Source organism: Canis lupus, chromosome 14, assembly GCF_003254725.2.
Source record: "Canis lupus dingo isolate Sandy chromosome 14, ASM325472v2, whole genome shotgun sequence".
NCBI lineage: Eukaryota > Metazoa > Chordata > Mammalia > Carnivora > Canidae > Canis > Canis lupus.
This window is the reverse complement of record NC_064256.1, coordinates 14010723-14026605: the sequence shown is the minus strand read 5'-3', so window position 1 is coordinate 14026605 and position 15883 is coordinate 14010723. Positions and strand designations below refer to the sequence as shown.

At 39.2% G+C, this 15883-nt stretch overlaps 1 protein-coding gene across 28 annotated transcripts in view; it reads right to left on the bottom strand.

Moving 5' to 3' along the window:
- Positions 1-1433: 1433 nt before the first annotated feature.
- Positions 1434-15883, bottom strand: part of ADAM22 (ADAM metallopeptidase domain 22) — a 224413-nt gene continuing 209963 nt past the window's right edge. For 25 of the 28 annotated variants that reach the window (XM_025471460.3, XM_025471466.3, XM_035698465.2 and 22 more), the window contains 2 exons: positions 11341-11464; positions 1434-8016 (listed from right to left, as the gene is read on the bottom strand). In XM_025471460.3, the coding sequence (XP_025327245.3) occupies positions 7996-8016; positions 11341-11464 (145 nt within the window). In that variant the 3' untranslated portion in view covers positions 1434-7995. Of the gene's footprint in view, positions 8017-11340; positions 11465-15519; positions 15550-15883 lie in introns of those variants that run through there. The other 3 variants (XM_049093510.1, XM_049093512.1, XM_025471455.3) reach the window with 2 other exon arrangements.

Genomic DNA, 15883 nt, shown 5'->3' with positions numbered 1-15883 from the left:
GTCTTGGTTCTGGATTTGCTTTTTGGATAAATGCTGAAGCATCAACAAAACTGTGTCTCTGGAAATACTCAGTTTTAATTATTGGTACTTCATAGCAAGGCTCCTTATCTCCTCCATTTCTGCTTTCACAGTTTCTTTCTGAAAGCACAGAGCCTAGTCTTCAGGATGTCCCTGCACTTAGAAATTGTTTCCTTCCTCTTGACAAATTTAACATATCCATCCCCTTTAATTACAGCCAAAGTCTTCATTACAAATGAATCTTGGGTTGCATTATTTATGTTGGGTTCTGTGTTCCATTCATTATAAACTTTTAGTGCAGCCTTGCCTAATTCTTAAAACTGTTTCTTGGTCTATTCTTAAAACAGCTAGCTGGAGCATGGTCAAGCTGTGAACCCAAGCTGGACTAGTTCAGTTATTTGGAGATTAAGTTCCTCAAAAACTGCCAGCTTAAGCTTTAGCTTTCATTTGGAGATATGTGCTTTTAGTACTGTGTTGCAAGAGGTAAAGTACCTGTATGTAACCCTTTTCAGGCACTCCATAGGAATGTGGCTACAGGAAGCCAGGCACTTCCTTGAGGACAGCTGGCGTAGATTTGCACCACAGCAGTCGTACATAATTAATCATAGCCTGCACTCTCGTAGAGCCAAAGTGGAGGTGAGACTCCCATTTCAGCATGATGTTCTAGGTGGTACCATCAGCCCATGAGAGGCAACATGAACTAAAACTTGTACTTATCCCAGCTAGACTTTGCTTTTTTGCTCAGCTGAGTGTTACTCTTTTAGTATTCATCCGGATGATTCTGTGCCTAAAATATTATAAATACAAGAAATGCAGCTATATGTATTCACCCCCAAGGTTTTTTTAATCTAATAAACATACAAACCTTGTCAATGACTTCTGTTTTTCTCACGTTAAAACAGTACTTTGACTACCTATAACTACTTCTTTCCACAGCACACTGAGCTGACAGCAAGGAAACTAAGTGCCAAGGTAGAGACCAGAAGATGAAAGGGCTGTGTGAGAGGCAGACAGCTGAGGGGGCTAGTGTTTTAGGCAGTGGACTCCTGAACCTAGGTGGAGTCCATCCAAGGCCCAAGGCCTTAGAGTCTAACCCAGGAGAGCATATAAATAAGTACTGCCACCACTACCAGCACCACCACCAGGGCGCTCAGTCAGGATACAGTGACTGATTCAGTCAGGGCAAGAAACGAAGTGCCTAGGAGACAAGACCCCGCCTGCCACCCACCTGGGGAAATTGTTCAACAAAGTGAGTGGGCCATCCTTTACTAAAGGATCTCTGTGCTCCTCATCGTGTTGATGGCAGGCCTTCCAGGGCAGCATGAAGAGAAAACGGAGCCCCTAACAGCACTACCACGAAAGTTTCTTAAAGAGAAACTGATGGGGAGAAAAGCAGGATTAAACGGAGTCAGGCATCAAAATAACATAAAATCTTTTATTGAAAGTCACTTTATTGATGTTACAATGAGAGTAACATAGAAAACTTGTATCTTTTTAGCTTCAGAAGTGAATTACTAATAAAATTGTGCCAGAAATTTGAACAAGTTACAGTGACCTTTAAAAACAGTAAGACTTTGTTTACCTACAATATAAGAACAAGTTAGTAACTTGAACAGCCATCGAACACATCACGGTTGCTCAGGAAAGCAGTTGCCACATACATATCAGTTGGTGATTGCCAAAACCCAGTTATTTGTAAAATAGCTTAAGAACCTGAAGTGCAGAGGAGCAGAGAATATGTTAAAATGAAGCCAATCTTAGGTATATACACAGGATTCCTTGGTTACCAAAAGTGAAATCATGCTGCTATGAACACTTCCCTACGAAGTGGCTTCCGCTGTTGATGGACATCACCCCATATAGATGAGGATTGTGGGAAACACTAGCGCAGACCTACCCTGGCTAACATATAGACTGCTATGTTTAGGTAAATGCTGTTTCTAAAAGAAGTTGTCTTTTTGGGATGCTAGATTGGAGAGGCATGTCTCTTCCAGCAGATTAAAAAAAGGACATACATGCTTAATTATCCTGAATAAACCTTTTGTTAAGCACTTTTGAAGTTAGTGTTTAAAAAAAAAGTTTTTACAAAACAAAGGTGTTGGGTCTTTTTTGCCCATTAAAAACACTGGCTATAGAATCACAGTTGGATATTGTGCTGGATTTGAAAAGAAAAGTGGGGTTTCTAATCAGGCAGTGATACACATGTGTAATTTAGCAAGAACTCTTGTATTATTACTGGATAAATTGTTAATTCATATCAGCACTTTCCGTAGTATGTTATCTAGTATAACTTAGCACCGCTTGTGTTTAAAGATTGGGGGCTATTCGCATTATTTTAGAACTTGGAACATTAAAACACAAAAATCCACCTCTGAAACTTTTTAACTTGAGAGGAAAATGTCCCTTCCTTCATAAATTCTTTGAAAACTTTATTGATGATTTTGTAAGTGCGTTATCTTAAGATCGCTAGTCTCATTGTATGCCTTTTTGTAAAAAAAAAAAAAAAAAAAAAAAAAAAATACCCTACATTTTCTCTGGTTTTGATTTCAAGGATATCTAAAAACACAAAATAAGGATGCCCTGGAGCAAAAACCCTGCCAGCCTCTAAGCACCTCTCAGTAGGATACAGGTTTTATGAACAATGCAGCAGGGACACAGCAGGCAAGAATGACTGGCCCATTTGGGACTGGCCCAAGAAGTATTTACAGAGCCAACCACTCAGTAAAACTGCAGAGCAGATAGGTCTGTTGTTGGCCCTCTAGGAGCCCCTCTGCCTCCACCAGACTCCCAGTGACCACCTTCTGCATACCTGGCTTCTGAGTTCATGTGGGTCTCCATTCCACTCCTATGCCAGGGCTGAATGCCCTCTGATCTCCCAAGGGCTGCCTTCTATCTCCTCTCCATCCTGAAACACACCTGAGGACCAATATCTCAGTGATTACTAAAGTTGTATAATCACGCCCTGTTGCCAAAGGGAGAAAACTACAGGTGCCTCTCTCCCCGCTACTGGGTACTCCTATAGTTCTCCCCAGTGCCAATTTAGCCAAAAAAGGGGGGGCCAAAAAAGGGGATATTTACCTCCATGCCAGTGAAAGTTCCTACTCAGGAGAAAAGGGCTGACAAGCCACTGAAGGAGAGCAATTTGGGAACCCTACCCTTCCAGTAGGGTCTGGAAGTATCTCTCAAGCTCCATAGGGAGGATGCTTACTGTTCGTCAGGGCCTTGATATAAAAAACAAAAATACCAGGTGGGTTTTTGTTTTTGAATGTTTTGTTTTTCTACTTACAAAGTGAACCAGATGGTGCTCCATTCTGGGGACTGAATAAAAAGCCATGAATAAAATGTGAACAGAAATATTATGCCCTGATTTCTAAAGTCTAGCTGCAACTCTGCTCCACATCTGCAGGTGTGGTGGGAAAGCTCCCCTCAGAATTAAAAGCACCTGCCCATAGAGCATATGCTATGAGCATGCATGGTTCCAGCAGGTATGTGCACACACACAGGCACATCCCTACCCCCCAGATAATGGGCTGCTGCCCCTTAACTGATCACAGGAGTGGTCTGGGCTCCTCACAATCTAACACACAAGGGAAGCTGCTGATGAAAGTCCTTAGTGCCCCCTTCCCAGAGGGAAAGCTGCTGCATCCAAAATCAGAGTAGTTTTATCCATTCAGAAAATAACTGAGGAGAAAAGCAAAAATCCCGAGGCTCAAATTAAGCTCTATTCCATAGAGATGCCTGCTTCTTATCTATCTAAGCTAGTAGGATGAGAAATTCACCTTGATTCCATTGAACAAAACAAAACCTTGGGTGACATTTTTAGAGAAAAACCTAAGAAGTGAAAGGAAAAATACCATCAGGACTCTGAAATGTAGACATTATGCCGCCAATGGGAGAGCATTTCTTGGAAAACTGATGGCAACTTACCCACTTGTAGGACGATATTTATAATACACTGTCCACGGGGGCGCCCTTGACAATGGTGTCCTAGTCAGGCTGTAGCCACACCCGGCTGGCCTCTCTTCATTCATGCAGCGCCACATCTGTTCCCCCTTCCCATGTTCTCTGCCAGTCACTTGGCATCCTCCCAATGAACTACCCTTCCTTTATGTTTAAGGAGAATAAAGTAAAATAGTCTTCTCTTTAGGTAAGGATTTATTATCATGTTGAATAACACAAGGAAATACTTAAAACACTAAATATATAAGTTAAAATAGAACTATGTGACAACAGGAAATGAAGAATGGATGAAATAAGCTTTTGAAACACGTAAAGAAGTGAATAAAAATACCGTATTTCCTTTGACCCACAGGTAACTATAAAAATAACAAAATCTTTAAAAAGCAGAAGGTTAAGTAGCCACAAGAGATCTGGAACAATGGACAGGATTAAATTATGCAAGTCTACAAGGGAATCAACAGGTGAAAAAAAAAAAAAAGAAATGTAAGGCTGTTATGAAATTCAAATATAAATAGTCCTTTTCTGGAAGTGCACAAAAGATCTAATTTTATCAGCAACTTCTTTTAGAAACCCTATCAGTCTTATGTTCAGAAATCTACACCAGACTGACCTTATTTTTAAAGACAATTTTAAAAGCCTTTTGAAAGCAAGGGGAAAAAGAGAAACTGTAGTATTACTTAATAAAGCACTTATCTCAAACTAAAAAGTATGTTTGGCATTTTAAACCTACATTTACTTTATCAGTCAAATTTTTTTAAGGACTAACACTGGGTTTCTCTAAAATATAGAGCAACTGCACTACATTGAACACTCTGACTATGCTGCACTGTTAGAGTTTATTCCTTTCCACAGATTGCATGTCACCCGGGGATCATTTTCTGGCTGGCAGACTCCAGAGGAAGATGCCACTTCCTGACTAAAGAAAGGGTCGGCTGGACACAGACCAGTCTGACCAGTCTATACCTTCAGGGGCTCCCTCTTACCCCCACCCCCTTGTTGGCATTCTTAATAAAGAGATTTAAATGTTTCCTTAAATCTGAGTTTGCTCTACTGCAATGTCTATGGACAATGGAACATCTCAGGCAGCGGGGATTGTCAATCTGAAGCTTTACGCATAGAACTTTAGAAAGAGAAGAAAAAAAGGCATACAATGGAACAGAAAGGCCAAATAACTGCTCCTCTCTGCTTAGCAGAATAGTCCTATATTGTCTAGGGGCTATCAAGATTAGTTGCATGATACAAACTGCTATGGTGACTTCAAAGTTTCTCTCCAATATAGATATTAAAAAAAATAATAATGCTGTGCTTGTGTTTCGTGCTATAGGTCCATCTTCCCTGGCTCAGTGGAAGAAAAGTCATAAGCATTCAGATTTAATACATCTAAATACCAACCATGACTACTCACATTTCTCAAAACTATCCATTGAGATTATGAACTTGTCAAAGAATTCTGCAAATGGCTGTAAGAATGTTCAAACATTCTTAGATACCCAGAAGAAAACATTAAAGCTACTATAAAATCATAGTCTCTCTGCAAATAAAACATATGCTTTTCATTTGGTTTCGTATGAAGGTTATTATCAAGGAGAATGACTATAAACACTCAGGTCATCCAAAAGACATGTAACAATGATTTTCACGTGGGATAATAATTTTATGTAAAAATAACTGAGAAAGTGAGGAAAGAGGGGTAAAGGGTATCTGTGGCAAGCAGCTCACCATTTGTGAATTCTTTCCAATGAGGGTTTGTGTAACCATAACTACGAAGCATATTTACACAAAGTACCTTACATTCAAATCTATAAACTCTTTTATAGTCAAAATAAACCTTGTAACATTAGCATTTTTATACACTCAATACCAGAAAACATTCAGTGCACATTAAAGTGATCTTGGTCAAAAGCCACTTTGTTTGCTACATTTTTAAATCTGTCTACTCTCCTGACCTTCACTTGAGCTGTGTGGCATGGTTACCCAACACTCACCCAAATCTTAATCTGATGGATCATTTTATTGTAGAATCGACTATCACATCACTTTCTATCATGAGAAAATGATGTTTACACTTTATAGCTTTGAATGATGAAATTGCTTTTCAAACATTTTTAAAAGACTTTCAGAAGAGAGGGCCATTACAGACGACGTAAATACATAAGAGTATAAAACACTGCCTCTAACATGGTCCTTCACTGTGGGCGTCTAACATGACTACACATGGAGATGAAATGGATTTTGACCATAAACACTACTGGGAGAGATCAAATTTAGAGGATATTTTTGAAATCTTATCTGCAGATTCCATTCCTCTCAAGAAAAAGGAGAGAAAATGAGGAAAATCAAAGCATCCGATTGAGCCCATCAATTTCTGAGTTTGCGAGAGTAGCCTCCCCAGTTTCTTTTAGAATGACAGAGCTGCATCAGAACAGCCCTCAAACTTTGGTTTTTAAGAAGGAGCTTTAACATAAATTTCTCACTTTTCTCTGTATTAAAAAAAAATAAGAATTCAAAACAACAGGTTCTCCTCCCTGCCAGCTGTTTGTGTAACGTTTCACAGCTGCCGCACACCTGTGGCTTTAGGTTTCTTCAAACCCTCTGTGGCCTGGTGAGGCTTCCCAGCCCAGCTGGTAGAACCCTCCACCATCTTGCTTCCACATCAGGGTAGAATGACCTGTTAGACTCACATCCTCCTGATGATAAGTATCCTTAATGAACAGTGTAAAGTTGGTTTTATTAAAACAAGTCATTCATTTTACAGGTAAGGGTGCCTAAAAAGTATTGTCAAAGAACAACAAAAAAATAACAAAAAGGCCACAAAGGGTTAGAGTCTTAGCAAGTTGGAAGCTAACAATGTATCAGCGGCCCATGGACTCGTGTGTCTTTGGTGCACTTGCTTCATTTCAGGATGTGCTACTGAGGGGCTCCCAGGCCTCCAGGGTGAAACTAGCAGTGCTCTGGTACTGAAAGCTGACAGCTGCTGGGGCAGGCACCTTAGCCCCCAGAAGGGACAAAGGGTAGCCTGGAGTTCCCAGGGAGCAGCCATCAGCATCTGAATGCCTGGAGGCAAGAGAGCAGTTGCAGGGATCAACTCCTGCTCCAGCAAGCTGTGGAGGCCCCAAGTTTGGCTGGGCATTTTGTTCCCTGGCTCAATTAATTACTCAATAAAACTCCCTCCAGACTGTGCACAGCTTAAAGGGGTATCACATGTTTTGGATGAATACCAATTATGGAGAGACACATTTATAGCATTGACCACTATATTTACAATGTCATCTGCTTATAATCTTTAAAGACCACTTGATGGATGGTGATGATGTGACTGTGACTGACTATTTTTAGGCATTTGGCAAAATACACTTGTGTGTAACAGCTGCTTTTTTTTATTTTAAAAATGTTTACATATGTACAATTGTCCTTGTATGCTGATATAAATATGAAAAGTAAAAAAACAAAACAAAAATAAGATACATGTTTAGAGTTAACACAAGGGATATTGGCCTCTCAAAGCTTTAAAGTCCTGCAGAAAAATCCTGTATGCCTTAGCCCTGCATGCTAGTTTCTATTATGGGATGTTGTTTCCTTAAATGTGGAAATTGCAATAAACAGAAGCTTCATGCACTAGCATTACTGTCTACAATGAGGATGTGCTTCAGAATGTCAGTTCTGAATCCACTATTACCCCTTAGGAAACTTGCTACATTTGGGTCATGTGAGTTAATTTTAGTGATATTTCTACATATATCTGTCATGCGGATTATCCATTAACATACCGGTACCTTTATTGTTCCATGTTTTAGTGTAACATTTCAGTAGTTCTTTTCATGGTTTGGTTAAATCCTAAGCCAATGACAAAAAGAAAATGGTATCCAGATGTGAGACTCGGCTTCCTCTCCTCTGTGTTATCTCAGAGGGTCTTTGTATTGTCTGAAGAGCAGATAGATTTGCAGTGATTCTGTGAGGCTGGGTTTCTATAAAAGTTGAAGTAAACAGTTTTGATGTATCACATGTAAACAGTTGATCTTAAATGGATGTCTCCCATAGCTGCACAAAGAAAAGCAAAATTGCACATTGTGAAAGCAAGAAACAGTCACATTCTGAGCTATGAAGATGAAAAAGAGTTGATGATTCCATCCATTCTTATGTGGTTGTGGAAGCACACACTCTCTTTTCAAGTCGAATGAATGGATAAATAAATGCTCTAATTTTTAGCTTTCTCTTTCCTCTAAATTTGTGTGTCAACCTTTTTAGCAACTGCCACCTTTTAATACAAAACCCCTCACACTAATTTAATGCTACTAAAAATTTTCAATAAATTAAATATTATGTCTCCAATGAAATAATTTAAAATACTATTTTAACCAGGATTCTGCTACAGCCCACTAAGAGCAGTGGTTCTCAACCCAGCTGCACATTTCAAAGATCTGGGGAGGCTTTAAAAATCCTACTACCTAGATAGCACACTAGATCAACTACATCAAAATCTCTGTGGGTGGGACTCAGGCGTCAGCCTGAGTTTAAAAGCCCTAGTTTAAAAGCCCTTCAAACAACTGCCATGTAGAGCCAACCCTGAGGAGTACCAACCTTGCGGAAGTGTGATTCCATCAATTCCACCATCACCCACTTAGAAATCTCTGCTGTGTGCCTACAACCAGGCCATCCACTCTCCAAATCCAACACTACCTCCTAGAAGATTGTCCTCTCTCAGGACATGAGAGTAGAATGATGCATCCGTGGCAGGATGTCAATTGTTTAATTCTCTCACCTCTTCCTTCTCCTTGCTTCTGTCACCAGTCCTGCACACATTGGTACTATTCATATTTGCTTTCTACAATGTTCACTAATTGCTTTAATGCACTGTAAACAACTCTGGCATGATCAAATATGAATGCAACTCAGTTCACAATAGGATGGCCAATTAAAAAAAAAAGGAAAAAGATCAAGCTGACAATGTATTGTTTCCAGGCAATATGATGTGGGTACACGTTTACAAACATGAACAAAGAAAGTCTAAGACCAGTGTGACTTAAGCTGCATCCAAATTCCATCCAAATTCCATTTTTACTAAAAATTTGGGGCAGGTCATTGTATACCTTATGAGTTTCTGGGAAAGAAAAAGCAGAAAGAGCTAAGTGTCTTATGGATGTTTCTACATAGGTTCCATTAATAGGTTCCTTGGAACCTTCATGGAAATCTTGTTCTGAATACCCATGTCAGCTACTCCACAAGGACTGTGGTAAAGCTGACTCTGTTCTCACCCTTTGGAGACTAAATCTCTCAATTGTAAGGATGTTTGTCTGTGAATGACATGTGTTGGTGGAGACTAGTGAAGATGAATTGGCTAAACAGGGGGTCCACAGGGTATCTGAGGGAAAGAAGATCCAGATCAATGCTCAGTTGATGGTACAGACTGTGGCCATTTCTAGATAGCCGTAATGGAGGAGTGCTCATAACAAGATCTGCTTGTTTGATTCTCCACGGCCCACAAAGACAGCCAGAGACAGGGGCTGCCTATTCTGGATTCCACTGTGTGTTCATGCGGATGTTCCATGGTGGATGGAACCATCTGATCTTTCACAGAACTGTCCCAGGAAAGAGGCTATGGGCCAGCCATTTCTTCTGGGGAGGTGACATTTTCATGGGCTTTATGTGGGATTATTAATAACCTACAGCCTGGCATGACAATAGCTGATAGAATGTCCCCAACTAGATGGAATGCCATTAGCCTTGGATTTCATTATGATACACTCAAATCATGAACTGGATGCCTATTAACAATTATGTTTTTTAAGACCAGAAAGCTGAGTGCTGGGAATTTGAATTTTCTTTTTCCCTGCCATCTTTCACCATTACCCATAATCACATGGGAAGGTAATTTTTCATGTAATTGACAAAAACACCACTAACTGGTTTCAAGGTGTTTCTGATTACAGTAATATAATCTGTTTTAGCAAGTTGTGTTCTCTTATTGACTATGAGTTGATTGAGGTAAAATTTGAATGATCTGTTACCTTGAACCCCATTATATAAGTTCAGGATCAAATAAGCTCTGAAATATCTTCCAAACCAAAAATCCCAGAAACCCAAGACCCACTAGCAGATAAATCTGCACAGGCTTTTAAAGCTTTATTTTATTGCAAAGTATTTCCGAGAAGAACAACTTTACACTGTAAGTGACCACAACAGAGTTTAGATATCAATAAAAGTAATTATTCTTTGGTTGTATCTTTCACTTACACCTCTGAGGGCTGGCCTGCTGCTCTAAACTTGAGTATATCGCAAATTTCACATAATGGATGTGTTCTGGGAACACTGTGAGGCTCAGTAGATTCATAAAGTAAAAGAAGACTCAGTATTTAAGGAAACTTCCGGCACATCAGAAACTAATATAACACTGTATATAATATTATGCTGAATTTTCACTACATTAGACTCATAAAATACTTCAGTGAGAAAATAAAATAAAAGGAATTGGTTCTTCTATGTGAAAAACTAATGACAAACTAAAGAAAAGTAAGTATATAAATAAATAAAATTTCTGGTGAACCATATTTTAACATAAATAATCAGCTCTTCTGTGTTTTTAAATCTGGCTTTTTAAAATATAAAAGGTTGCTAAATTTTACCATACCCTTTGACATATATTTTTTAATATTAGTATCCAAACATGTATCCAAATTCCATCCTCATCTCCAAGATACTGGTCTAACTTTCTGTCACAGGTTCTGATTTCTAAAGTCTTATTGGGTGTTATTAGCCAGTAAAAAGCCTAAGTAAGCAAATTAGACATGGAAATGAGGCTACTTTTTTGAATCTCTGGCATTTTTGGCTATACTAAAAAACTGATAAAGCAAAATACATTCTCTGTTTCATTTACTTCAGACTGTAATATATTAGCTATAATGTATCATAAAAGATATAAACATATAGCAATGAATGATCAAATTATATCAAATTATCTCTAGCATTTATGAATGCAGTAGTTAAGCTCATTTGCAAATATAAATCTGAGCCCCCCAAATCCTCCATTTTTTAATGGAATACTGAAAATCTTCCATTTTTTTTATTTTTTGTAACCAAAAAAGGAAAAATGGCTCTCTCTTTTAAACTATGAATTAGGGCAGCCCCCGGTGTTAGAGCCGCCTTCACCCCAGAGCATGATCGTGGAGACCCGGGATCGAGTCCCACGTCAGGCTCCCTGCATGGAGCCTGCTTCTCCCTCTGCCTGTGTCTCTGCCTCTCTCTCTCTCTCTCTCTCTCTCTGTGTGTGTCTCTCATGAATAAATAAATAAAATCTTTAAAAAAATAAACTATGAATTAATAAATGATAATGATCAAGGCTGCTAGCATATGGCAGTTTCCACCTACCCTGGCACTTTGTCGGTTCACTTTCTTTTCTTCATCAGGAAGTGGTGGCATTGGGTATGGGTATTTTCTGCTAGAGGCAATAGACCCAGTTGATGAAGAGGGAGACTTGGCAGGAGACAGAGTCCTGAGACGTTGAGAACACATGAAATAAATATTATGTGACTGCCTAACATCTTTTTCAAATATCTGAAAAGTGGGTTTAGAACAAACCCTTTGATTCCTATTTTCATAGGCCACTATTGCAAAGGTTTAAACTAGTGGGAGATTCTCTGTCCTTCCCAATCACTGGAATGCTGGAATCTTATCTTCCTAATGTCATAACTGAATGGACTGTTCAAACGTTAGCACACAGAATCAGACTCCTCAACTACAAAGCAAATGATGAAGTTCCCTATACAATAGATAAAAAGCTAAAATGGAGAAGGAATAAAATCATTCTAAGAGCTCATAATGGTCAATTAAGTGTACGACATATTAATATACTGCCTTATTTTTACCACTTCATGTAAAAAATGTTTTAATATAGTAATTCCAATTATATTTTAATATCTGAAAATATAATACAATTGATACATTAAGTTGCTGAGTCACACACCAGTTTACACAAAATTCATGCATTCAGAGGCCAGTGTGTTAGTTGTGAAAGAACAAAGGCAAATACAGGGGTTTTAATAATAAATTAGTAAACATGCAAGCAGTAAAGAGTGCAGAGTTCCAGCCAAACAAAGAGTCTGATGAGAACATACAAAAATGGTCTGATTAGTCCCTACAATCTGCATTTCCATACAGGGGAGGATTCTGTACCATAGAGGTAGATCTTGATGACTCATGTAGGGTACACTTATCATGTCATTAGGATGGCTACATTTTATTGACTGGAATGTTACTGAAACTAAAACAAAACACAATAAAACCTTTCCTTTTTAGGTAACATCTCCATCATGAAGATACTCCATATGAAAGATATGTGTAAGCTGTGGTGTATTACGCTGTTCTTGATTCTGCACATGTAGTGGTAATATTTGTGACAAAGCTGAGCTCACAAGAAGAGCCCACATCTGTTATCTCGTCCTCCAAGTAAAAAACAGAGCTGAAGAGTTTTTCACTCACACCTTATCAATGGGAAACAGACGTGCTAATTCAGCAATAACTACCCATTCACAAATGTTACCACAACATACCCATGACTGCTCAATTGCTGGGGCAGGGTGGCTGTGAGCCACATTGCCAAGGGGTTACTTCATAAATGGGCTTTTATTTCAGGGGGATGCAGCTCATCTGTTGGGAGTGAATGACAACCTGGGAACATTGGCAGCAGGGTGGCACTGGCCAGGGGCAGATCTACTACACTGCACATGCAACAGCATAAAGAGGTCTCTTTTTTCCCCCTTTGGTTTCCATACATATATTATGCTTCACTCTAGTTCTGTAATTTTCAAATCAGTTCCCATCTTATGGACACCAAATTCAAGCTAAATGTTGAAAATATTTTTTCCTATAAGCCCTGAGCTCCACATGAACATTCTTGTTCAATTTTAAGAATCAACAGTGGCTTAATTTGGTTTTAACCTATAACTCCTAACATTTCCTCTATTTTTGGAAAATGTCTAGGACCACTTCTTAGTGTGAACTGTTAGAATATTATATTTTTTGTGATAATGCTTTCTACTACAGAGCAGATAGGTCAAACTAAGAATATAAGTACTTCAAATCCTCCAAAGGCTATTAAAGCATATATACTACTGCATATGTTTCTAGTTAGAAATTAGGTAATTTTTAGTTTTAAGAAAACATTTCCAATATGACTGTGACCTTTAGGAAACAAATTCAGTATGTGTAGAATGAGGATAAACTTTTGTATTAGGTATTTAAATACATTTTTCTAAAACAAAGGACAGTAACCTGACTTCATAATTTTAGCTGAATCACTACTGGTAAGATGTCCAAGTTCAGGAAAGCTAGTCAGGTATATGAAAAAGAACTAAATCTTGTTTACTTTAGGGGATTATGCAAAATGAGTCTTTTCAATTTGCTACAGAGTGTACGTGTCCATAGCATAAACTATTGGCTTATAGCTTCCCGGAGACGTGCCAGCCATTCACTTGGCCATGAGTCCAAATGACCAGCTTTGCACACATACCAGGTCATCTAATGAGGGGTACTGAAAATCTGGTCTTTCCTCTAAATATTTTTCCATGGTGGAATCCAATAATGATTGAGAACAAAACCAGGAGATATTCTCCAGACACACCCCGCCCAAGAAACCTGCACATATACTACCTCTCACATGAATACCCCAGTTAGCTGACACTTTGGACTAACACTGAGGGGAACAGAAAAGCCAAGCAAGATGGTCTGAGTAGCAGCGAGGGACACTGGGTCCTGGAGGTTGGGTGGTGTGTGATAGCATAACAGGGATTATCTTGAGGGGATGTTCAGTACCAGAACAGGAATCAGAATAAGAGCAGAGAACAAGGTAGGGTAATTCATCTTAGGGAAATAACAAACTAAAATTTTGTCACAAATGTCTATGAGGAGACATTTCTCTAAAACTGCCTCCAGGCTCTTTTCTGACCCTGGCTACTGGCTATGTGCCTGCTAGTTCCAATCTGGCTTTCACTGAAAACTAGTCACTGGCCCAGCTCATTCACCTACAAAGTAATCTTTGAACAAATGTTATCCGTTGTCATTATAGCACTTTCAAAAACCATAATAAGCATAATAGGTACCATTTAAGGTTACACAACAGAAGTGTGCCTGTGTGTCAATGGATTGTGGGCTCTCTTGGGGCTACAAAGACTTGCTGGGCTGGCCTTTTGTAGACATGCCTGTAAGGTCAAACTCATCTCTGTTCTCCTCTCCAGAAGGGACTGAAACCAGGGCAGTCACACATGAGGGGCAGAGGTCCACCCTTATTCATGTATCAGTGTTCAGATGCAAATTTTATAGTAGCCTCATCCTGGAGGATTTATGAAGTGTCTCAGGAGTTATTGCATTTTCCATAAAATCAGGGAAGTGGGACTCAACAACCTGATGAAGAGAGTAATCAAATGCATAATACTCAAGAGTAAGGATACCTGTTGAGAGCTTATAAAAGCACTGTCACCAAAAGAACTGCCCCCAAGATCTAGGTGTGGGGAAACAATGCTCTTACACTGCTTGATGTGACTATATGCTGGCAATCATTTGAGCAACCACTGTCTGACACAGAACTGGCACTATCATCACTCAAAACCTTTTGGCATTTGCTTTTTCATAGTGTGGATATAATATTTTAAATAATGGGCTATATTTTGGACCAGTTTCCACAGTCACTAAGTCCCCACTGTATTTTGATAAGGATGCCACAAACCTCACACCACATGAGTGATTAATAAAATGGCCTTTGCCCTCATCAGTGGTTTTAGCAGGAGAGGTAATCCTGAACAACCTGGTGGCTGAGGAAGATTTGAACGGAAGCACAGTGTTGGCAAAGCATAAACCAAGCTGAGGATACACTCTGGGTCTCCTATGTAAGGACTGGTTTGGATGAAGGGTGGATGAAATTCTGTTGTGTGAGACTCACTGTGTTAAAAGCTCTGGGGTATCTTAATTATGACTTTCACAGAATTTGTGTGTTGGTTTTCAAGTCTTAACCAACATAACCCCCATTAATCCTAAAATGATAGTTACATTATAAACCTCCAGTGAATTATATGTAGCCTTTAAATACTAATATGGATTTTAATAATTAATTCTTAACGTGACTATCCACTGTGGGAACTGATCTCTCATATTAAAAGAGGAGATAAAGGAACCCTCTAAAATTGCCCTTGCAGCTTTGCACGTGCAACCAGGGGTGCTAAAGCATTTCCCCATCCAAATTGTGTTTAGTCATGCAGCTTCTGGGCAGACCTGGGTGCTGATTTTAAGAAATGTGAACTCTTCTCTAGGAGCCACATAAACTACTCAGCTGACCCAGGGAGGTGAAACAACTCTTCCGGGGTACCATTTCACAAATTATTGATGCAAAAATGCTAAGTCCATTTAGGTATAAAAGCCCTAGCCCATATGGGACCAAAGTCATTCTGTTTTGGTTCCATGGCTAATACAAATTACAATCTGCCCACAAGCCTAAGGAAAGGATAAATAGGACTGCGGGTGAGCCAAGATTCCAAATAACATTCAAAATAATCTTACCTGTCTTCCTGACGTTGGCCATCTTGAGAGCTACAGGTGAGGGTGGGATGTTTGAATGTGAGTGTATGTGTATGAGGTTCAGTGTGGGGAAGTGATAAAAGCAGAGGAACAGGGCAGGAGGGAAAGATGGGGTATAAAAGCAGGATATATTGTCGTGAGCAGGCAGGGTTATGCTTTCCTTGGGGTATATGCAAATGTATGGATCAAATTAAAATGCAAGTAGGTCTAATCATTTTCTCAAACTATACATGTCTAAACTAAATGGTACACTGGAAGAGAAAGTCCACCTTATATGGGTGCTGAGAGTTAAATACATATACATATTTTGATATCTGTTAAATGCTGACCCAAGTCATAGCAAAAA